Genomic DNA, 23,585 nt, shown 5'->3' on the forward strand with positions numbered 1-23,585 from the left:
TCTCCTTTTTCCCCCCTGAGTTCCAGCCAAAGCTCTCTGTTCAGCCAGGTCGATCTTCTTCCCCACTGGCTCGTCTTTCAGCACATGGGGACGGCCTGCTCGTGCACCTTGAAGACTTCCTTCTTGAAGAATGTCCAGCCTTCCTGGACCCCTTGACCCTTCAGACCTGTCTCCCAAGGGATTCTGTTGACCAGGCTCTTTAAACAGGCCAAAGTCAGCCCTCTGGAAGTCCAAGGTAGTGGTTCTGCTGACCCGCCTCCTTACTTCTCCAAGAATCAAAAACTATCATCTCATGATTGCTATGCACGAGATGTCCTTCAACCACCACATCACCCACCAGTCCTTCCCTGTTTGTAAACAGGAGGTCCAGCGGGGCATCTCCCCTAGTTGGCTCATTCACCAGCTGTGTCAGGAAGTTATCTTCCACACACTCCAGGAACCTCCTAGACAGTTTCCTCTCTGCTGTGTTGCATTTCCAACGGACAGCTGGTAAGTTGAAGTCCCCCATGAGGACAAAGGCTAGCGATCTTGAGACTTCTCCCAGTTGCTTGTAGAATGTTTCATCTGCCTCTTCATCCCGGTTGGATGGCCTATAACAGACTCCCACCAGGGTATCTGCCTTGTTGGCCCTCCCCCTTATTCTTACCCATAAACACTCAACCCTACTGTCACCATCATTCAGTTCTAGGCAGTTGAAACACTCCCTGACATACAGTGCTACCCCACTGCCTCCTTCCTTGCCTATCCCTTCTGAAGGGTTTGCAGCCATCCATTGCAGCACTCCAGTCATGCGAGTCATCCCACCATGTTTCCGTGATGGCGATGATGTCATAGTCTTCCTGCTGCATGATGGCTTCCAGCTCCTCCTGTTTGTTGCCCATGCTTTGGGCTTTGGCATAGATGCACTTCAGCTGTGCTATCAATTTTGCCTCCAACTCTGGCATGCCACCCCCAGGCTCGTCTCTAACAAGCTTGGTCTTATTCCCTTCCCCCTTCAAATCTAATTTAAAGCTCTCTCAATGAGCCCTGCTAACTCCTGACCTAGGATCCGTTTCCCCCTTTGAGGCAGGTGAACCCCACCTGTTGCCAGCAGGCCTGGTGCCATGTAAACTGACTCATGATCAATCCCCCCCCAAAATTTAGCCATTGACACCAGGCCCGGAGCCAGGTATTGATCTGTGTGACCTTCCAATTACACGCCCTATCGTTCCCTGCAACTGGCAGGATAGAAGAAAACACTACTTGTGCTCCTGATCCCTTTCAACCAGTCGCCCCAAGGCACTGAGGTCTCTCAGATTGCTTGTTGTTTGGACTCAGTCATTGCCCACTTGGAAGACCAGTAATAGGCAATAATCAGAGGTCCATACCAGACAAGGGAGTTTCCTAGTAACATCCCTTACCCGGCCCCCAGGGAGGCAGCAGACTTTCCTGTGGGTTGACTCCAGTCGGCATATCGGGCCCTCTGTTCCTCTCAGAGTGGAGTCGCCGATGACAACCACCTTTCTTTTCTTCCTAGCAGAGCTGGTCATGATGTGTGGGGTTGACAGACTCTGCCTAGGCAACTCCTCTAACCTGAACAGGCTTTTGTCCACATCATCCTTTTCCTGTCCCTCAGGCTCCAGAGCTGCATACCTACTGTACAGGGGTACCTGCGAAGGTGAAGTAGGCCGGGGGGTGATTTGCCTGCTGCCCTGAGCAGGGACCTGTTTCCATTCCTCTCCGTCACTTAAGACCCCTCCGTTCACCTGGTGGCGAGTAGATAAAGGAGCCTCCGCTTCTCATGATGTGTCCATCCAGTGCATTTGTCTCAGGAGATGGTAGAGAGTGGCTTCACCAGTCTATCTCCCTCTCGCACTCCCTGATACTCCTTAACCTTTCTGCTTCCTCTTTCAGCTCTGCCACCAGGCTGAGCAGATCATCCACCTGGTCACACCTCACACAGTTGTTATCTCTGCTGCCCTCAGGTAGCAGTGACAGGCTCAGGCACTCCATGCAGCCCAGTGACCTGGACACAGCTGCATGTTTACATGGGAGCTCCATCTAGGTCACCACATTGGCCGAGTGGAAACCATGGCTAGGTTTCTTCTGGGGGGGGGGAAGCGATGACCACTACTGGAGCTCGCCTCTTTAAACCGTTAGGGAGACGTCACCCTCCCTTCGCAAACTGCCGAGCCGCGCTACTGCTCCCTGGGGGCTACTTTTGTATATGTGGGGGGTTGACCGCCTCCACTCCTGGCCCCGCCTACGCTGAGTCATAGCTGCCGCTCGTCAGGGTCCCAACGCTTCCCGCTCGGGGGGTGGGAGCTGGGGCACTGGCATCCTCTCTCTGCGCTCGCTTCTCGTTTTTGCCGGTTCACGGAAAGCTCCCCACGGTCCCTCGGCGCAGTCCTCCGCTCCGGAGCATGTCTGCTGGAATAGCATGCCTCGGAGACTTCGCTGAAATGGCTGAACTTAATCGCAGACTTGAGAATCAGACTCCGTTTCAGGCATGGTCAGTAGCTTCAGCCTCTCCGGTTAGTAAAGAAAAAAAAAAACCCGACCACGGACTAATTGTGTAGTCCTCCAAGATTAGTTCTGACCCGTGTAGTTTATATGAATCTTTATTCAATAATTAGATCTCAACTCTTTGACTCTTGTGGGTACTTTATATTGTATTTCTTCAGGGATGAATGAGCACTGAAACAGGGATAGCCAAACTCTTCTAAGCTACAGTATCCTCTATAAAACATGCGTAATATCTTCTTATGTTGGATGGAGTACTGAGAAGAAATACATTAAGTATTACTAAGGTGCTGAGCTACTCTAGTAATAAGGCCCATGTTAAGAACGTGAAGTAGATGGTCACAGTCTCTTCCCTTCAAAAAGAAATCTCTCCTCTTTTTAGGCAACAGCAGTGCCACAAGAGAACAACTGAGAAGCACCAGCGTGTGTTTGCTTAAGACCTACTGAATGTTTAACCAGGGACAGAAGACATATAGCTAAGGCTGACAACCAGCTATATTTCTATACCTTGTATGTGGAACTAGAGTAGGGCAGCTTCCAGGCAACCTGCAGTTATCCTGAATGAATGCTGATTATGGGACACTAAGCCAACTAGTGCCATAAACTACTTCAGAGGTTAGATGCCCTTTCTTAGGCTATTGTCAAGTCAGAATTAAGTAGTTTGTTTACTGATCCCAGTCTCCTTTTAATTCTACTTTTGATACCATACTGAGAATATAAAAGATAGGTTTCTTAAACACCACCTGACACTATTTAATAGGCCTACATGTATGTATGCTCTGAATGTAATTAATAATTATACAGGCTTTTAAACTTGCAGTCACTTGTATGTATGGATAGTACATTAGATACAGCAGCTCTTTTTTATCAAGTCTTTTATGTTTTAATGCTCTGGGCTATTTTGATAGTTTTGTGCATTTTTTACTTTGTATTTTTTACATTTTCATTTGTCAGATCTTGCTTTGAATAGGAACAACAAAGTGTTTCATGTACAATGGTTTTCAAAATTGATTGGGCAAAGATTTGGTTTCTTTAATAAGACTAGTTGTACTTAATACAGCTAATGTTCAGTTTCCAGAGTATTCTGTATAGCTACTGAAGTCCTTTCAGGTAACTGAAATAAAACTGGATTTGTGCACAGATTTCAGAAGTTTTCAGCCTTTTTCTCCTGATAATGAAAGTCATCACTTGACTAATTTCCACATTATTAATGAACATCTACATTAATTAAAGATATATAAATCAGTATTGTCTTCACTAAGGCTATCCTAGTCATTTAGTGTAACAAGTACATAAGGGCAAAAGAAGATTATGTGTAGCAAGTCTCTTGGTCTCTTAAGTTACTGCTCGTTACCTGAGCAGCAATTTAAGTTTTAACAGTATTCTTTTTAGATGAAGCACATATTTCTCTCATTGTCAAGTCCAGAAAAAAATAATCACTTTCTGAGGCCCTGTTTTCTGGGAGGTTCTGTCCTGTCAAATTTTCAAAAAATACTTAAGCAGTGTAACAAATTTTAATGAACCTATGGCTTTGGGCTGCAACAATTACCCTTTGAGAGACAGTGGGAAGGCAGGAGGTGCTTAGGAACAATTGGGGGGGGGGGTGCAGGGAAGGAAAAGAAAAAGAGAAAGGGAGAGATAAAGCTGGACTAAAGACAAAAGAACAAGGAAAAGCATCAGCAGTGAATGGAGAATGTCTGCACAAGGTGGACCTGGATAGCGTTACAAAGAGGGATCAAGGGAACATGTGGCCCAAACTGGAAGGGAAAGAAACCTTAGAAGCCATGCCACTGCATGCATGCAGAAGCCTCTGTGGTTTTTCTGGGTTCTAGTATATCCCAAAGTTCAACATGTTTCTGATTCACTGTGAACCAGTTCCTGAAGAACCTTGTCAAACCAGATGTTGGGCTTGAGCATCTTAATATGACAGGGCTCGAGTTGTGAGAGTATCACAAAATCACAGTGACTGAGGCTGGCAGGCACCCCTGGAGACTGTCTAGTCCAACCCCCTGTTTCTCAGAGCAGGGTCACCTAGAGCAGGTTGCTCAGGACTGTGTCCAGTTGGGCTTTGAATATCTCCAAGGATGAGATATTTGTCACAGCCTCTCTGAGCAACCTGTGTTTAGCCATTTCCAGGAAAGCAGGGCTTCATCACATGTAATGGTTACTTGGGAAGACAGGTGTCATCACTCCAAATGTCCCCACTTTTTCCTTCTTTGCCCCAGCTTTTATTGCTGAGTGTGACATCATATGGTATGGAATATCCCTTTTGTCCATTGAGGTTGGCTGTCCTGGCTGTGTCCCCTCCCAACTTCCTGTGCAGCCTATTTGCTGGCAAGGCAGTGTGAGAAGCAGAAAAGGCCTTCATGCTGTGTAAGCACTGCTCAGCAATAACTACAACATTCCTGTGTTATCAACACTGTTTTGGTCACAAATCCAAAACATAGCACCTTACAAGCTAAAATTATCCCTGCCAAAACCTGTACACAGGGGCAGCTGCTCTAACACAGACAGAAGTTTGGATGGTGGAAGCAGCTCTCCGAGTCCCAGGCTGGAGGGAGTGCCTGGGGCCTCTCTGATTCTAGGAGAGATGGCCCTCTGTCCTGCAGAAGGTGTGCTGTCTTGGAGGAGCTGTATTGCCAAGTGGAGGAGTTACAGGAGAAAGTGAGCACACTGCACAGCATCAGAGAAGATGCAAAGGGAGATAGACAGGATCTTCTCAGAGATGCAACAGCTTGAAGAGCCCCAGACCCCCAACTGCAGACTGATACTTAATCACAGACTCAGAAAGATGGTGTGCTCTTGCCAATCTGCAAAATTAAATGTATGTTCATGGCTGCCCTCAGAAGAACCCTTCAGAGAATTCTGTTGGCAACTTTGACATACCTTGTTGTCCTGGTTTCAGCTGGGATGGAGTTGGTTTTCTTCTTAGTGGCTAGTGCAGTGCTGTGTTTTGGCTCTGATGTGAGAACAATGTTGATAGCACACTGATATTTTTAGTTGTTGCTGGGTAATGTTTATACTAAGTCAAGGACTTTTCAGTTTCTCAGGCCCTGCCAGCCAGAGGGCTGGAGGGGCACAAGAAACTGGGAAGGGACACAGCCAGGTCAGCTGACCTGAACCAGCCAAAGAGGTATTCCATACCATGGGATGTCATGCTTGGTGTATAAACTTGGACGGTTAGCTGGGGCCTGGGGATTGTTGCTCAGGTACTGGCTGGGCATCGGTCAGCGGGTAGTGAGCAGTTGTACTGTACATCACTTGTTTTCCTTTCTCCCTTTTCCTTTGGATTTTATCCTTTTCCCCACCTTTCCATTATAGCTGTTAGTAGTATTATTATTGTTAGTAGTATTAGTGTTATTATTTTTGTTCTTACCTTTTAATTCTGTTTAAACTATTAAATTGTTCTTATCTCAACCCTTGAGGTTTACATTCCTTTCTGATTCTCCTCCCCATCCCTCTGGGTGAGGGGAAGTGAGCAAGCGGCTGCATGGTGCTTGGTTGCCGGCTGGGGTTAAACCATGACACTTGTGCTCCAGGAGTTCACATATTCTTTCAGCATGAAGAGTTAGTCTGTTATATTACAGTGAATGGCTAACAAAATCTGACAGACCTGGCCCTGTATGATATAGGTATTAACAAGTAGGTAGGGGAGAATTTTAAAGTAGCTATGGGAGGAAAGCAAGACCAAGAACACAATGGAGATGTTTTATTTGGAAAAAGTAATGGTGCTGAAAATAGAATATGAAGGCTAAGCTTTTCTTGCTAAGCTGCCCAGTTAGAATCATCAGCTCTGAAACTTTATTCTTGTTAGTCTTAAAGAATTAGAATTTTATCTCTCTTGCAAAACAAAATTTTGTTATTTTGCTTCTGTTATGGTGAATGGAATTATTTAAAACAAGTATCAGAGTCCAGTATTTATATGTTTTTTGTCAATGTATCCAGGCACCTGATAGTGTAATCTGGAAACAATTTGTTACTTAATGAAGGGAGATTTTGGAGGCTGAAGTGAGATATTAGTGGGTCTTTTGTTCTATTGATTTACTGTGTGTCAGTAAAAGCTGAATGAAACATGCTGAGAACATTTCCTCCCTTGTCCTGTCTTTCAGTAATAAAATGGAATCTAGCACTTTACTGATAGCACAGGGCCAGACTTTATAGTGAGATTCAGTTCCATTTTTTTCTGATTCTGAAATGTAAGTAGCTTATAACCCTGAAGTGTGGTAGGAGAAAAATGAACTTAGTTGCAAAAGCAGATATAAATCTAAATCGTGTCAAAAATCACAAATGAAGCGCTTGTCATGTTATAAGGGTCTTAATTTTTTTTCGTTCATCTTGCTAATTTTTTTTGCAAGACTTCCTAAACTTTAACTGTAGAAATATTAACATTAAAACAGCTAATGACAGAGACAATACTTTATAAATAGTCAATATAAGTTTGCTTTTACTCTTTGTAACGGAGCTCTTAATCATCGGTAAGAATTCTGAATATAATATGATGCTTTTGATGTTAAGAGCATATGAAAGCTTGTGACAGCAAGACTAAGGTTACTTGTATAACCTTCATTTGTCTTTATTGTGTACATGCATAACACCACAATGCTATTTTTATTTTCTTTATAGGATCGTGGTTTCTTTAGTTACTTACCATAGCTTGTGTTCTGAGAATAAATATGTAGTAAATGAGGCTTATTTCAGTAACTTTTTGGAAGAGCTAACTGAGGCAGGAATGTTCTGGATGCTTTGTGGTTATTTTGTTTTTTTAAAAAATAGAGAACTATACACAAACAGGGAAATAAAAATGTTGCTTAAAAAAAGGAAAAATAATAGTATACAGTGTTTACAGCTTAAATGTCACCCTTTTTTTTTCACATAAACTGTTACATGACCATGCAGTACATCCACAACTCTGAATGAATACCTTTTTTGCAGTGTAATATAGTCTTGTACAAACCATAAATCAACTATATGTTAAATCACTCTTCTCCATCACTGTTGTCTCTATCTGTGAGCTCTGTAACAATGCCTAGGTCACAATCCTTTAGCTTAGGCAACTTCATCAGGTGAAAATACAAGCATTTATTTCTAATACAAAGTTGCAGAATGTATTCTGTCCACAAGACACTTTATGGAGAGATATTATGTTGCATTGTGTATGATCCATTAGAAGTGAAATAATGGTGTTCCTGAAAGAAAACACTTTAGATCATTACTTTAGAACTGGTTTTGCACCTGCTATACTGCAAGAATACCCTAAGCAGTAACGTATCTTTGTGGCCTTTGAGTGTGTGTGATTACATTTAAACTTAACACGCAAGCTGATTTCAAGTACAACTCTAGGCACAAGTGTGGGAAACAGCATGCTGTCGGGACACAATCTTTCTCACTTACAAGGTATCAAATGGTATGTTACTCGGGTTAATGTCTAACTCCTATGACAACTTCATTTTGACCAAAGGAGTTGTAGTTAAGTACACAAACTAATGCTGCTCAGGGGAAGTTTCACTGCTGTAATGGAGTACAGAATACTTTTCCCACTGACCTTAAAGGTTGTGGTGGTGGTGGTGATGAAGATGTGACAGATGTTTGACTTTTAACACAAAACAAATTGTCAGCTGTGTGAAATTCACCTGTACACAAAGAACACTTATTCCTTCTGAAGCAACAGCTGAGGATTTGAACAGTCTTTTCACCTTGAGCTGTTCCCAGTTTAGAGGTTAAAAAAAAAGAAAGAATTCAAAAGGTATTCTGTCAATATGCTGATGTAGTTGTATGCTAAATACTGGTCACACTGAAATAGCGTTATGTTCTAGCATTTATATATATGTAGCACTCCATTATAATTTAGAAACAAAATTCAGAATATCATTTTATCTCAAATTGCTTGGAATTAAATTAGTCTGCCGTTGCCATCTTAACAACTAGTTTCCACATTTTACCCCTTAATTGAAAAACACACATGATGAAAAAGCATAATTCTAGAAACAGAAGAGTAATTGAAAAAAAATTCTTATATTTACAATTGTTTTTCTAAGTCTTACGAAAGTCACTTTTTTTTGTTTGTTTGTTTCTTATGCAACCAGAGACACTCCACTGCACAGAGAAGCTCATATTTATATCTCTGAGCCCAGATACAAATTTCAGCTGTATGTACCAGCAGGCTCAGGGCAGAAACCATTCATGCAGTTATATATCTTTCTTATTCTCCTTCACAATACCCAGCTGTTCTCTCATCTCCTGCCAGGTCAGGCATTCTCCATCCTCCTCTCATATATCTCTCTTTAGAACTTCTATATCCTCCTCTCTCTTATCTCCCATCAGTAATGATTGGACATTCTCCCTTTTTTGTTCGTTAATTGCGACAAGGCAAGGTTATGTGTAGCTGGGTGACCATGACCTGATTTATGTTATGATCAACTAAACGCTGAATACAGGAAAAAAAGCATGTGAGACATAAGGGAAACATCAATAAGGTGGTTAAAGTAATTATAATAAGATGATGTCTGGGTTGCAATGGCAAAAACAACCACTCTAAAATGATCTCTGTATTTTCCCCCTTTTTCTTTTGCCATTGCAAAATAAGAGCAAAAGGTGAAGTGGCAACATTACAAACCAAAAAAGATAACGGAAGATTTGCCATTCGGTGACCACACCAGCCAGTCTGAATCCTGCAGGATACAACTTTCAGGGCAGCCCGCTCTTCTGGTGAACAAGTTTGAGGACTGTTGGCTTCGGTGCCATGCAACCAGGATCGCAACGGTTGCAAATCATCATTAGTGAGTCTCTTTGTGTGTCATCAGGGTGTAAGGGAATCGTGAAAAAGACAGAACAGTCTTTCAAGTCTATCACAACAATTTGCCAAATCTGAGGGATCATCATAAAAGGTGGAAGAGCAGGTTGCAACACTCCCATCGCTAAAATCTGATCATTAATCTTCCATAAATCATGTCCCAGTTATGTGCATCAAGATTATTAATCAGTACTGGACAAGCTAACGAGCTGGTCACCTGCCATTCTTCCTCCAAAATAGCATCACGAATAACACCAGACCGACGCTGTAGAATTGGATCTTTTCTCGAGTTCAGCATCGGTGGGGTAGTTGGGCTAAATGGAGGAATTACAGGTATTGAAGCAGTAGGCAGGTTCATTTCAACTTGCTTTACCAGGTTTCTTAATTTATCTATTACCTCCTGTAAGGATTTCTCTGTATTGTTATCACAAGGTTTCTCCCCGCCTTCTTCCTCAAACCCGTCCGATGATGTTTCAGGACGAGGAGGAACTTTTGGTTTGTCCGCTGTCTTATCTAAAAGCTCCGGCACTGTTGAACACGCAGGGGCGGACATACCCTTCATAGGACGAGTATGCCCAACTCCGAAAAGTGTAACCAAGAGAGAAGGCTTGCCGCCGCTATTTTTTTTTTCGCTTTCATAGTTTCCAGAGTGTTAACTATCGACCGCCACGTCACGCCTAACGCTTTAGCTTCTTTTCCTTCTTTGCCTCCCTCGATCGTAGTATCCCAGAGGCAATTTCCCACGTCTCTCCATTCCGCAATACTAAACAATAACACAGGCTCGGGGATCTTATTTTTTTTTCGTGCCCAGCGAACTAAGGTCTCCACTTCTGTCTCTTTAATGCCCTCCCCTCTCTTAAGGAGGATGCCAGTTAACAGTTTAATTGTTGCGTCTAATTCCATCGCTGTCTTCTCAGAGCTCTCCCCTTTCACAGAAAGGATATCAGCGTGGAGAAGCCCTGCCACGATTTACTCGTCGCGGCCTTCCGTAGTTCACAGAGAGGAATTTAGCATAGAGTCCTGCCGCGATTTACTCTACGCGGTCTTACCACCAGCAGGGGTGCAATCTGCAGCTCTACACCGAGCTCTGGACTCCGCTTTTTGCCAGCAGCTGGGGGGATCCGTGGCGGTGGGTGGGTGGGTGGGCGAGCGGAGGGGGAGCTGCGGGGCACGGCACGCCATGCTGGCGGGGTGCGGGGAACTGTGCTGGTGTAAGAATCAATCTGGCTAGCGAAGTGTCAGAGTCATATTAATAAGTCAACAAGTGTTTGACTGGTTCAGATTGTAATCCATATTGTGTAACGGCTTGTCGTAGCTGCTGCATAAATTTCCAATCAAAAGGTTTCCACACAGCGGCTGCTGAACCATCTGGTAAAGTGGTGGTCCGCACCAGACATGCAACAGCAGAAGCAGCCTCCCACTCTCCCTCCAATATAGCGTCTCTTACAACCCCAGACCAACGACTTTGGGGAGCGGCAGGCTGGAGGATAACGCCTTCCTGGGTCAGGATCTGAACATCACGACTGGCAGTAGGCAGATGGCATTCAGTCAATTGCTGCTGCAAGCGGTTTAGAGTCCGGTTGGAAGGTTTGGTTCAGGGACGGGGGATCAGGGCATGTGCAGGTGGGGTGGGTTTATTTTCTTAATCGACTCTGCGTTCTCACTCAGAGGCGCGCTCAGACCTGCCGTAGTACCCTCGTCCTCATCTAACAGGGGGGGCGGCTCTCGGTAGCTTTCAGGGTGGAATGGAGCACCCGTTGCGGCGGCACCCTCCGGAGATGGTGTCGGGTGTAATAGCTCTGTCGCAGATTTTTTAATGGGCACAATTATGCCTTTGGCAGATGGAGCGCCTAGACCAAATAATTGGGTAGACTGCGACTCGGTTTCCCTACCGAGGAGGTCTGAGGCAGCCATAGCCATTTTTTTCTCCGCAACCAGGGATCGTAAATGGTTTATGACCTCCCGAAAGGCAGTCCCCAAGTCCTTGGCCGACTTGCTGCCGCTAAGGATCGCATCGCAAAGGGAATCCCCGACCTCTCGCCACTCAGTCACACTAAACAGCAATTGCGGGTCTTTTAAGTGTCCGTTTTCAGTCGCCCACCTACAGAGCTCATGGAGCTTCTTAGTGCTCACGCTAGCCTCTCGCTTAGCAAGAGTATCAGATAATAGCGTGAGTGCCGCCTCCCTTTCCATTATCGAGGGAAAAATGGTCTTACCGGTGCAGGTCCGCGCACGACATCAATGCCGGATTCAGACGCCTTTACTCCTTACGGATGTCTTCATGCTCGAACTCCTCACAGCAACTCACAGTTTTGCAAAGCCCACTGTCGCTATGCAAAGGCAGAGTTTTTCCAGCAATTACCAGCTTTCCCGTCGTTCGGGCGCCAATTGTTGGAAGAAGGGTTTGCCGGAGTCAAGAAGACGCTCAATATGAGTTATGCATCTTGCTCAACTTTATTAGTTTCTAACACTACTTATATAGAACCGATACACATGCATATTCGTAAAGCAGAAATATAATTGGTTAGTAGTCTCTAAGCGCATGCGGTTCTCACACCCCTAATTATCATGACTAAAATAAGCATTCTGTCCATGTAGCTAATTGTGTTGCTGTGCTTCAGCCTTGTAGTTTGTTACTCCCTATTTTCCCATACCAGTCCCTATCTTTCTTGGCCCTGCACCTGCTTTCCCAGCAGCTGTAGCTTGTTACAGCCACGGCCTGTTGGCACAACATAATTACTCGGTCTCAGGATTCAAGAATAGCTCAAGGCTACCTTTCTTGTTATCTTCAGCACAGCAACTTCAGTACAATTCTGATTACAGGCCTATTCTAATACCAGGCCTGGATTGTGCAGATCTTCAGAGATTCTAAGGCCACGCTTCTGCAGCCATTCTTCTACAATAATAAATCCTGTAATACTTATGAGCCACGGCCCAAAGTTTCCCAGCCATGAGAAGAGACCAAAGGCATCCCGCCCCTGGCTCTGCTGCAGATCTTTGTTTAAAGCCTTTAAGTTTTGTATGCTTTTGTGAATTAATTCAGAGTGGTCACTAAGATTCACATAACACATCCTATCCAAGTCTTCACACTCATGTCCCTGTGCTATCAATAAAAATCAATAGCATCTCGGTAATCGACATCTCCTAATAAGCCAGAAAAAAGCAGTATTTGTTATTACTTTCTTTAGCAAGCTAGCAGGCTCATTTACTAAACAAGTTAAGAGCGTGTACTATTCTTACAGAAGAGATTGGAGAAGCAAAAATGTGTTTCACTGCATTCCAGAACTCAACCTGAGAGTTACAGTCTGCTGTGAGGTCTGTGTTATAATCATTTGACATGTGGTGAGGTTGTGATAGTGAAAGGGCTGCAATGCCCACTTGCAACCTTCATTGGCATTATCATAGCTAGTTGTATTAAAAGCAACTCTTGAGCTTCCTCATGTTCGACTTGTTGTTGCAAAATATTCTGAAGCTGATCAATTAAGTTGGTATATGACTCTCTAGGACCCTGCAAGACTGTGGCAAGACTCCCATATCCTGACTGCCTTAATAGCCATCTCCTTCATTTGCAAATAGTTGTCCCTGGGATACCTTGCCTGAGTCACAGAATTGGCAAAATTATTTTCTCCAGCCAACTGCTCCTAGTTAACAGCAATTGCCCGATTAAGGTTTTCAATCGAGGCCACTACACATAGCTCACAAAAATCAAATAACCACATCATAGACTGTATCAGTTAGTACCATACAAAGCAATGACTTCCAATCATGCAGTGTGAGTGTATAAGGCTCTGCCATCACTTCAAGAAGGGACATAGCAAATGTATTATGAATCCTCCCTTCCTGCACTGCTTTGCTTAACTCTTTAACAGCCTCGTATTGCACAAGCTGCCACTCTGGAGGCTGATTTGGCTGATAAAATACTGGACATGCCATTGTGATTCCCAAATACCCTCGCTCACGTGCTTCCTGCTTGTATTCCCACCACTGATCCCCCAGACCCTGTGGCGAATGAAGAGAGGGGACGTAGCTTGATGCAAGCAAGGTGTCGATTTATTAGTGATTCTTTTACATTAATATACTATTCTACCTTCTACATGTTAGACACTGATTGGTTAAATCTTAAGTGTGAACTACACAGATCCGGCTATCTTGTAAGACACGTAATTTAAACAATAAGTACTGATTAGTCTATTTTATCTTAGCATCAAATTCTAAGATTAGGGGTTTTCTTTCTACTTGACTTTCTCGTGAATAACAAAGTTCCTTATCAGCACTATCCATTCCCTTATCTTGCTGTATGTCCCTCTTTTGTCAGTAGGGTTGGCATCTCAACTGCTGTGGCTCAAGAGTCTGCTGTTAACTTGTCCCTTTGTTCCCAGGGCTTATGCCCTACAAGTCCTAACAGGTCTCCATTCATCAGGCTAACAGTGCTCAGACTCTTGTCCTTGAGGCCTTGCCCTACAAGACCCCCTTTCACCCTCCCTGAAAACACAGTCAACGCATCATGGGGGGGGGAGCAAAAATGTCTGGTTCCTTTTCCAGATCTACAGGACCTGGATCAAAAGGTTTATCAGTGTCAATGGAATCATTGTCCGAGTTGTCCTTTTCCCGCACTTGGTCCTGCGTTGTGAGGGTCACTGCAATTGGCAACAGGAGCTTTGGGGGCAGAGGAGGCGCGGACAGAGTGGCCATTGTTGACAGTGTGTTGAGAAGAGTCACGCTGTGGGTGGAATTTACAGCCTCCCCTGGTTTAGCACTGTTAGTAGAATTATCCAATATATGGGAAAAAGTAATCAGAATTTGCCACCAAGGTGCTAAATGCATTCCTGCTTGCCATGGAGTCCCCCTCCGCAGCAGCATCACACAATCATCTGCTGACCACTTGCCAGGCAGGAATTTGCAAAGTGCCATCAAGTGGAAAGTCCTGCACTTTGTCATGGATCCATTCTAACAGAGTCACTGGCTGTGGACCCATCACAGCTCATTGCTGAGCTGCAAGCAGCTGTCGCAATACATCCAGGCTGCACTGTTGATCTCAGGATACCTTCCCTCCCATTGTTCCCAACTGTTCACCTGTATTGTAGGTGATGGGTACGCAAAGTTTCTGCGGATCCTGGTGCAGTCGGGCTACGCCACCAGTTTGGGGCTCCATGAGCCTCCTGCTTAAGCCCCACATTGTCAAAGAAAAGGTTGTTGTGGAATCTCCCTTTGCTGCTGCATCAAATAGCATCTTTCCTGCTTCTTCCCAAAGATGAGTGCAAAATGCTGTTGTGGCATCTGCAGCGTGTCCCTGCTTGCACAGCCAGGCAAGCAAAAGTTTCACAGCTTCATCTTCACCCCTCTCCTTTCTAGTATTTTCATCATTATGTCGCATATCGATTTTTCTTCACTTGACATATGTGAACCCATAACATCCCCAGCTGCTCACCTGTAGAGGTGATGAGGTTTGGACTGAACAGCTCTCTGTACCGCTGCTTTCTTGAGTTCAGCTGGGCGTCTCCACCAACCGCTCTGTCTTCTGTGGCTTTTTGACCATCACATCGGGGTAACCATTTGTGGCGATTGAGGCATAGACTTTGCAAGGATAGTGAAGCAAAGACTTTTATTGTTAATTAGTTACAGCTTTTGTAAGTTTATACTCTGTACATGTGCTGCTAAAAGCTTTATTATTGGTCAAACTCTACTGTCCATGTGCCCAGCCGCTGTTCACTATAGGCTACTCTTTGCTGTTCATGCTGTTTCCTTATCTTCTAGAGGTGAGATCACATTCTTCCTTTGTTTCTGTTTCATCCGGGCTTCTTCTCATACTTCCTCAAAATTATGTACTTCTGTGCTGCAGGATCACAGTTGCACATCATCAAAGCAAGGTCACAGCTGCACATTATCAATGTCAAACAACCCACTGTCTCTGTCCTCTATAGATGGTTGCTATCCTTTCCGCTAATATTTACTCTGCCTCACTTGCTAGGTGCATGTATGACTAGCTGGAGTACTAGTAAAGTCATTATAGCAATAGATCTCAATGCAGTTAACTGTTCCTGTCTTGCTGCTGTGCTTCTTGTCTGTCTTGCTGAGCTTTCCAGTGCCCCTGACTTGACTGAACCTGTGCTCTGTAAGAGGCTGTTGGGTTTCTCCTTTAAATTTTAGCAGGTAAGCAAAAGAATGACAAATGTGCTTGATGTTAACTTAGTTAAGTGAAACTGCTTATTTTCTGTGAGAATGAGGAAGAAGACAAGAGGCAATGAGCACAAACTGAAATACAAAAAATTCCATTTAAACAGAAGAAAAAAACTTTACTGTAAGATGGTCAAACACTGGAACAGGTTGCTCAGAAGTTGTGACAAAAATCTCATATTATTAAATAGGTGTATATAGTAAGAAGCTTGTGTTTGTTTTTTATGTTTCTGTGGGTTGTTGCAGAATATTTGTGGTATTGGTCATCAGCACTGAAAATATACTGTAATCAGCGTGTGTTGTCTTTTTCAACCACAAAAGGTTTAAGAGATGCAAATATGTGTGTCATTCATAATAGGAAAATTGGTTCTTTTTTCAGTACACTGAGGACAAAAAAATTTAGTTTGATCTAGCAATATGTTATTTTGTATTCTAAAATGAAGTTGTCCTTGCTGATTTTTACTTGTCTTTTTTTTTTTAAACAGAGTGCTAGATACCCCTTCCAGAGCTTGTATATAAAACCTGTATACTGTTGTTTTAGGAATAATCTGATAGAAATTTGCTGTATACTATATTTCAATATCTTATTGTATAGCAAGATTTCTAAAATATGTTTTGCAAACTCTTGAATTTATAACTTCCTAGCATGCTACTGTTTGAGTGGTCTGAATAAAATCGTTCTTTAAGTACGTTTCTACTGGCTGAAATTTATTTATAGAAAGTACACAGACTGAAAATTCTTCTTTCTTTTCCTTTCCATAGGACAAGAAATGGGCTCTCCATCATGAAGATGTCACACTGGGAGAATTACTGGGCAAAGTAAGTTAACAAGTGAGCTAAATACCATTTAAATAGGTATATATCAATAATTAAAACTCTCAATTTCCTATTTGCCTTATCTTTTAAATTACTGCAGTATGCAATTTTATACCAATTATTTTACTTTAATATGTAACACAACATTGTGGTTTAAATAAATGCAAATCGTATTTACTGGGAAACAATGTAAAGTCAGTGATGAAAATGTTTAAGTCTAGCATAAATATATTTTTCTTATTTGGAAAGCGTTTAAGATAAGTGGTTTTCTATAAAGTGTTATGTGGCTGGTTTACTTTGTGCAATCTTACAAAAGAATAATATTGTTGCAAAATAGGAAAGTTTTATACAAATAATCTGATATAATATGATTTAATCAACACTTGTTAAAACAAATTCTCATTGGTTTTGTATGACTTAATGAATGTTAGGTAACCTGACAATGGTATATGTATTAAATTAAGTCTTACAGTTTCTATCAGAAATTGTGCTTAGTAGCTGTAAGTTTTTAAAACACTCCTACTCAGGTAATGCCCTGTGCCTCACTTTTACATTTTCAGTAGCTTTGCAACTACCAACAAATTTTGTGCAAGTGCCACTTTGGACACAATGTTCCAAAAGATTTCCCAAATCCTGAAAAAGAGGCTTAAATTAGAAGTAAAATGAAAGCATCAGTTGCCTTAGTATTAAAAGACACTATAAGAATCGATAAACTGTTCAAGAAATGGGGAATTAAATACTGTCAGAAAAATTCTGTTTCCCAGGACAAAATCTCTAACAGCTTAACAAAAAGTATTAGTTAACTTTAGACAGAGCTATATCCATATAAAATGCTATACAGGTACTATGCCAGTTTCACATTCTTAAATAGAAAAACATCAAAAATAAGGATGTTTCAGGCATAAAAAAGTTTGTCTTCCTAAAAACAACTATGAATGTCTTGATTAGTAAAGACAGTTAATCTATGTGAAAATTGATTACTTTAGTAAAATGAATTTATGTATGTTTTGCCTGGTTTTGGCACAAAGCATTTTTAACAATAAAGACAACTCAGTGCTTACAAGCGATTATAAAAGGAAATCTGGTTAAGAAGTATTTAGAAAATAATAAATAGAATAAAAAGCTTTGTTAGGTCACTAAACTTGTCATGCAACCATCTCAGAAACAAAATAGTCATACCAAAGGATGACAGGATGATCAGCTTCTATATAAGAAAATGTTAAATAAACTGTCATAATATAACCTGGAAATGAAAAATCTGAAGGTTTATAAAATCTTGAGTTGCCTGGAAAAGATCAGTAGAAAAATCATGGAAGCTTGATGTAGAAGATGATGCAAACTTTACTAAAGAGGAAGATTTTGCTTCACCTCAGGTGTGAATGCTTTATTTATTTACTCTGTATTAATTCTATAATACCCTGTAAAATGAAAGTTATATAAAATGATAATTAAATATTTTGAATTAAGGGGAAAAAAACAAATTTCAATACTTAAGTAGTCTTTAAGGTAGTTTCAGTTTTCACTGTTAAGTACTTCTAAACAAAAGGCTAGAGGAAAAGCATGTTGGGAGTGATTCAGCTACTTATCTTTGGGCATCTAGTCCCATTTTAGATATCAGAGGTAGTGTCCTGACCTTTCGAAGTGCTATTCTAGAATAATAGATGGCTGTTAAAGATCCTCTGCCATGCTTACCATCTATGTTGGTTTCTCAAACAGTACTGGAGGCTTGTATTTAGGCACCTGAATGTCTTTTCTTGTAACTAAATAGCATTACTATTTTCCATCTATGGTTATTTTTTTCTTCTTTTTTCTATCTTCTTCCTTTGGCACTACAGTATTCAAATGCATGGTATAAATAAATCTCTATCACTGAGGAAAGAAAGGAAAACATTTCCAGCAGATTTTTGCTGTTTATTAAACTCATGTGCAGCTCCAGATACTAGCAAACAGGAGAGGGATTAATCTGAAAATTTGCCCAACAAATTTAAAGTGGAGTTCTTTGGGAAATAAAAAGCTTATCTAAAAGAATGAGATCTTCAGTTTTTGGTTTTGGGATTATTTTTTTTGAGGGGTGGGGCGAGGATTTGGCTGACACCTTCCTTGTATTTCTGTCCTAAATAATTTTAATTTTGTTTTTATTTAAGTAAGAAATACATCTGGTGGAAATTATGCAAATCTCCTTACTTTAGTTTTCTTTTATGGAAAGGCAAAAACTTTGTTTACTTAAAATGATATTATTTTTTTTCCTGATTTCAGGGTAATTTTGGTGAGGTATATAAAGGAACATTAAAGGATAAGACTCCTGTTGCTGTAAAAACTTGTAAAGAAGATCTTCCGCAGGAACTGAAAATAAGATTTCTGTCAGAAGCCAGGTAGGTTTTCTAAATATAATTAAAACATATATTTACATTGTGGTGTTTTTTTGAGTTTATTACTAGATGAATTTATAAAATCTGACTTTCACAAGCATTTGAAGAAGCCATTATCAAACTTTTTTCCTTTTTTTCTTCTCTCCCTCAATATTTTCCACAACCGTTGTCCCAGTAACTAAAAAAAGGCATTTTTTAAGGTGCGAATGCAGCAGCATCTGCACTTGGCAAAACCAACTCTTCAGCAAAGCAAGCTATGCCTATAAAACACATTTTTCTTATTTTAAGTGCCTCAATTTAAAACTTTTTCTGCATTTTGCCATAAGGATTCAGATAAAGAGACTGAAAGACACTGTTCCTTTAAATATGATTATATCACAGAATAACAGAATGGTTGCAGTTGGAAGGGTCCTCTGGGGTTCATCTTGTCCAAGCCCCCTGCTAAAAGCAGGGCCACCTAGAGCTGGTTGCCCAGGACCATGTCCAGATGGCTTTTGAATTTCTCCAAGGAGGGAGACTCCACAATGTCCCTGGACAATCCTTTCCAGTGCTCAGTCACTCTAAGAGTGAAAAAGTGTTTTCTGATGTTCAGATGGAACCTCATGTGTTTCAGTTTGTGTCCATTGCTTCTCATCTTGTCACTGGACACCACTGAAAAGAGCCTGGCTCCATCCTCTTCATATCCTCCCTTCAGGTTTTTATATTCACTGATGGGATCCCCCCTGAGTCTTCTCTTTTCTAGGCTAAACAGTCCCAGCTCTTTCAGCTTTTCCTCGTAGGAGAAATGCACTATTCCCTTAATCATCTTCATGGCCCTTTACTGGACTCTCTCCAGCATGTCCATGTCACTCTTGTACTTGGAAGCCCAGAACTGGACACAATACTACAGGTGTGACCTCACCAGTGCTGAGTAGAGGGGTAGGATCACCTCCCTTGACCCACTGGCAGTACTTTACCTAAATCATCCCAGGATACCATTAGCCTCCATTGCCGCAAGGGCACATTGCTGGCTCATGTTGAACTTGTCCACCAACTGGCACCTTCTTTTCTGCCGAGCTGCTTTCCAACTGGGTAACCCCCAGCATTATATTGGTGCATGGGGTTATTTCCCAAGTGCAGGACTTTGCACTTCCCCTTGTTGCACTACACTGTTGCATTGTAACTGTTGAAATATACCAGTCATAAATCCTGCTTTCTCACCTGCTTGATTAATAGAGTTGACAAAATTTGGCCAGGTTATAGTATAGATCCCCATTTACTAATATTTTCTTGGGAAGAAGTATTCATTTCAGAAGAGATTCTGTGCTGTGTCAGGCAGCATGTGATTGCATATCTATTTTTCAGATTATAATCATGCCACAATACCCTAATTATTCTGAGTTTAGGCTGTTTATGTGGGTATATAAATATCTTCAGGTTATATAAATGTCATCAGGGTAGAGAGGTATATCAAGATAATTTTAAAAGTTTAAATTATCTTTTTCTGTTCTTGCTATGGAACTTGATATATTTTCATTTTTACTCAAAAAATAGTATGATCAATATGGAAAACTATAAGACATTATTTAAATCACTAATATCAGCCATTATATCTATCTAATATCTTTAAATGGCGTATAACTTGGCTACTGCAGAGATGCTTCATTTGCTAAGCAGCCTGCTGCTGGAAGAACAGTCTTATAATGAAAGAAAAATAAATGTGCTGTGTCTAAGTATGTATGTACTAAGTAGGTTACTATTTTACTTTCTTTTATGAAAAAGAAGACATAGTTTAAGTTAGCAAATAGTAGAAGAAACATTTAAATTTTGTATTGTTTCTTCAGAGTTTTTCCTAGTTCTTCATTATACTTGTAAATTATAGAATGCTGGTTTAGATTGCAAATGTACTTGTTAAAGCATTGTGTAAGAAAACATGAATGTTTTGGTTTAATTTCCAAAGTTGAAATTGCTGTCTTTTAAATTATTTTAAAACTTATTGTACAAATTAATCTCTTAAACTGGAATGAGTGTGCATTTGAACGGTGCAGAAGAAAAGTATAGGTAAGTGCTGTGCAGGCTTTTTTTGACCTAACTGCTATTGGTCCACCACTGAAATGTTATTTAATTACAAGGGTTCTTGAGGAACTACAGATCTATCAGGCCATTTTTTCAGTTCTTTTGTCATGTAGACAAATACTAGAATTATAATAAAAGTAATATAGCATTCAGTCTTGATTTATAAGTGAGTTGATGTGCCCTCATTCAAACACAGTGATGATTGATCTGTTGTATTGATTTTTAATAACAGTAATGATGTGTTCCATTAAAATAATTTTAAGGGTTTAAGATATTTTCCTATGATACTTAATCAGTTTATACAATAAAGTTTATTAATATAATAAATTTACTGTATGTTTTGCAGAATACTCAAACAGTATGATCATCCTAATATTGTAAAACTCATAGGAGTTTGCACACAACGACAACCTATTTATATTGTTATGGAACTTGTTTCAGGTATTTTTTTTTCTTTTCTCACAGCATATATTCATATGTATTGTTTCCATAGTGTAAAATATATTTTTTTCCTATTTGCCTTTATTTGCATTCTTATGATTAATCTCAAAAGTCACCCGTGTTGCAAATCTTTGGAGATCTTAACTTCTACCACCTTAGGTGTGGAAGGAGCTATTCAAATCTGTTGTGAGTTTTTCTGTAACTATTCAAGAGCAGAATTTTCTACAATATATCTCTGCCATATCTTAATTTTTCTCCTGAAAAGATATTAAATAATACTTCCTTTAACAATAGGGTTATATTGTTAATGCTATACTTGTATTTAAAGAAACTTAATGACTGGGTAGAGTTTCAATTTTAGTAACTCAAATTTGGATTATCTTTCATATAGGTTTTCTCTTTATGAAAATGCATTGTTCAGCAAATTTTTTCAGTTTTTTAGATGTTCTTGATTTATTTTTTAGTCTTCAGTTCATATTATTCATGAACGATTGGAGAAAGTTTCAAATTGATGGGATGATACCAGATTCAGGCAACCGTATCACTCTGATTCTCTTAGAAGCTGGAAAATGTGTGAGTTTGGTAGCCTCTGGTATTGGTTTATATGCAACACTTTGTTTTATATATTGCTAGATTTAATTCATGAAGACTTAGTAAATATTTAGACTGTTTATAATTCCTGAGTACTAACTAGCTTTAGTAGAAGTGCATTGATGAAATCTTTGACTTATTGTAATTTTCTGCCTTTATTCTATTAGATTATTATATTAGTACATGTGATTGACTTTATTAACATGGAAACTAATGGCACTGTCCTGAGACATTTTTTTCAGACATACAGTGGTAATCGGCTTCTCTAGACATCTCTGCTAATAAATATAAAGCCCCATCTTTTAACAACTTTATCGTTCTGATTCAGGGTTTTCAGAGTCTAGGGCAAGCTGTTGAAACATACTAATACAATTAGAGAAGGAATTAGTGGAAGTCTTTCACTGATTCTCATGCCCAGATTGCAGTTCAAATCCATCAAAAAATTTTGTGTCCTGACTTTGGGTTTGCAAGAAACTTCTTAATTTTCTCTGGGCTATGAGTCCTCTGGATAACTTCCATGTTTGCCTGCCTTCTATAACATTACACTGTGCTTGAATCATCACACTTTTCTGTGTTCTTTGGACAGTTAAAACTTAGCTTGCACACTGTAAAACTGGCCAAATCCGCTAGAAAAGATAAGGATGCTAACTGAAGAAGTTGGCAGAGGAAAGACAGACAAAAGAGTTCAGAAAAACAGTGGCTCTGATATTACTTGTTTTCTGTTCTCTAATTGCAAGTTTGGATGAGATTATCTAAAATTAATATTATTAGTGCTTTGATTTGATATTTAATGCTGCCCTTTGAAGAATAAAATGTTGGTGGGCTTTTTGACTTTCACTCACAACTCAGCTTTCTCAGTATCATCTTTATCTGTGCTTTGTCTTCTATGTCTTTACAGTTGAAAATGTTTAAACAGAATAACTCTGAAATTCTTTTTAATGACAAAAAATGGCATGTTTTAAGTTAGAATTGTATTTTGTAAGTGTACAGCAGTGAAAGTGTGATTAATACATTACAGTTTCTTCTCTGAGAAAACATTAGAAATGGCTCCATAATGTGTGGAATTCTGTGTTAGGTTTTTTAATGTTCTGTTGAATTTCACTTTTTTACAGTTTTTATTTCCCAAATACATGTACACTGAATGCTTACTGTGTCTTTTTGAGACTACTTTGATGTGGGTTTCAGTGTTTCAGTAGTGGCTTATTCTGGTTTTCATTTCAGATTCTGCTTTTCATTTCAGATTCAGGTTTCAATTCAGATTCTTACTATGTTCAGGTGTTTAAAAAATTTCTGGAAACTTAGCACTTTATGTAGAGAAGTGTTATTCTATTAGTGATTCTGTCATTAACTCTCTCTGCAGAGGAAATCTTTTTTGTTTGTTTTTTTTCCATTGTCTCAAATGTAAATGGAACTAAGGAATATGCATCTGGATAAAGTCATCAGTGAAAACAATAGAGACAGTGGCAAATGCATACTTAAGCATCTGTGCATCCATTGTTATATACAAAACTGTATTGTGTTTATGTGGTGATGTTTTGGTAGCGGGAGAATGCAGGCGTGGCTTCCCATCAGGAGCTGCCCCCATGATGGACGAAGCCAGTTTCAACTAGCTCCAAAATGGATGAGGCAATCAGCAATGCTGGTGGTGCTTCTGTGATAATGTATTTCAGAAAGGGTAAAAAAGCTATGCAGCAGCAGTAAGAGAAAGAAGTGAGGAAAACAGTGAGAGAAACAATCCTGCAGACACCAGGGTCAGTGAAGGAGGGAGAGGAGATGCTCCAGGTGCTGGAGCTGAGATTTCCTCTGCAGCCTGTGGAGAAAACCATAGTGAAGCAGATTGTCCCCTT

At 40.5% G+C, this 23,585-nt stretch overlaps 1 protein-coding gene across 3 annotated transcripts in view; it reads left to right on the forward strand.

Moving 5' to 3' along the window:
- The window catches only part of LOC121080550 (tyrosine-protein kinase Fer-like), a 217,443-nt gene that overhangs the window by 138,934 nt on the left and 54,924 nt on the right, over positions 1–23,585 (forward strand). For all 3 annotated transcript variants that reach the window (XM_040578635.1, XM_040578636.1, XM_040578637.1), the window contains 3 exons: positions 16,229–16,285; positions 18,539–18,654; positions 21,053–21,147. In XM_040578635.1, the coding sequence (XP_040434569.1) occupies positions 16,229–16,285; positions 18,539–18,654; positions 21,053–21,147 (268 nt within the window). The remainder of the gene's footprint in view (positions 1–16,228; positions 16,286–18,538; positions 18,655–21,052; positions 21,148–23,585) is intronic.

This window comes from Falco naumanni, chromosome W (assembly GCF_017639655.2).
Source record: "Falco naumanni isolate bFalNau1 chromosome W, bFalNau1.pat, whole genome shotgun sequence".
NCBI lineage: Eukaryota > Metazoa > Chordata > Aves > Falconiformes > Falconidae > Falco > Falco naumanni.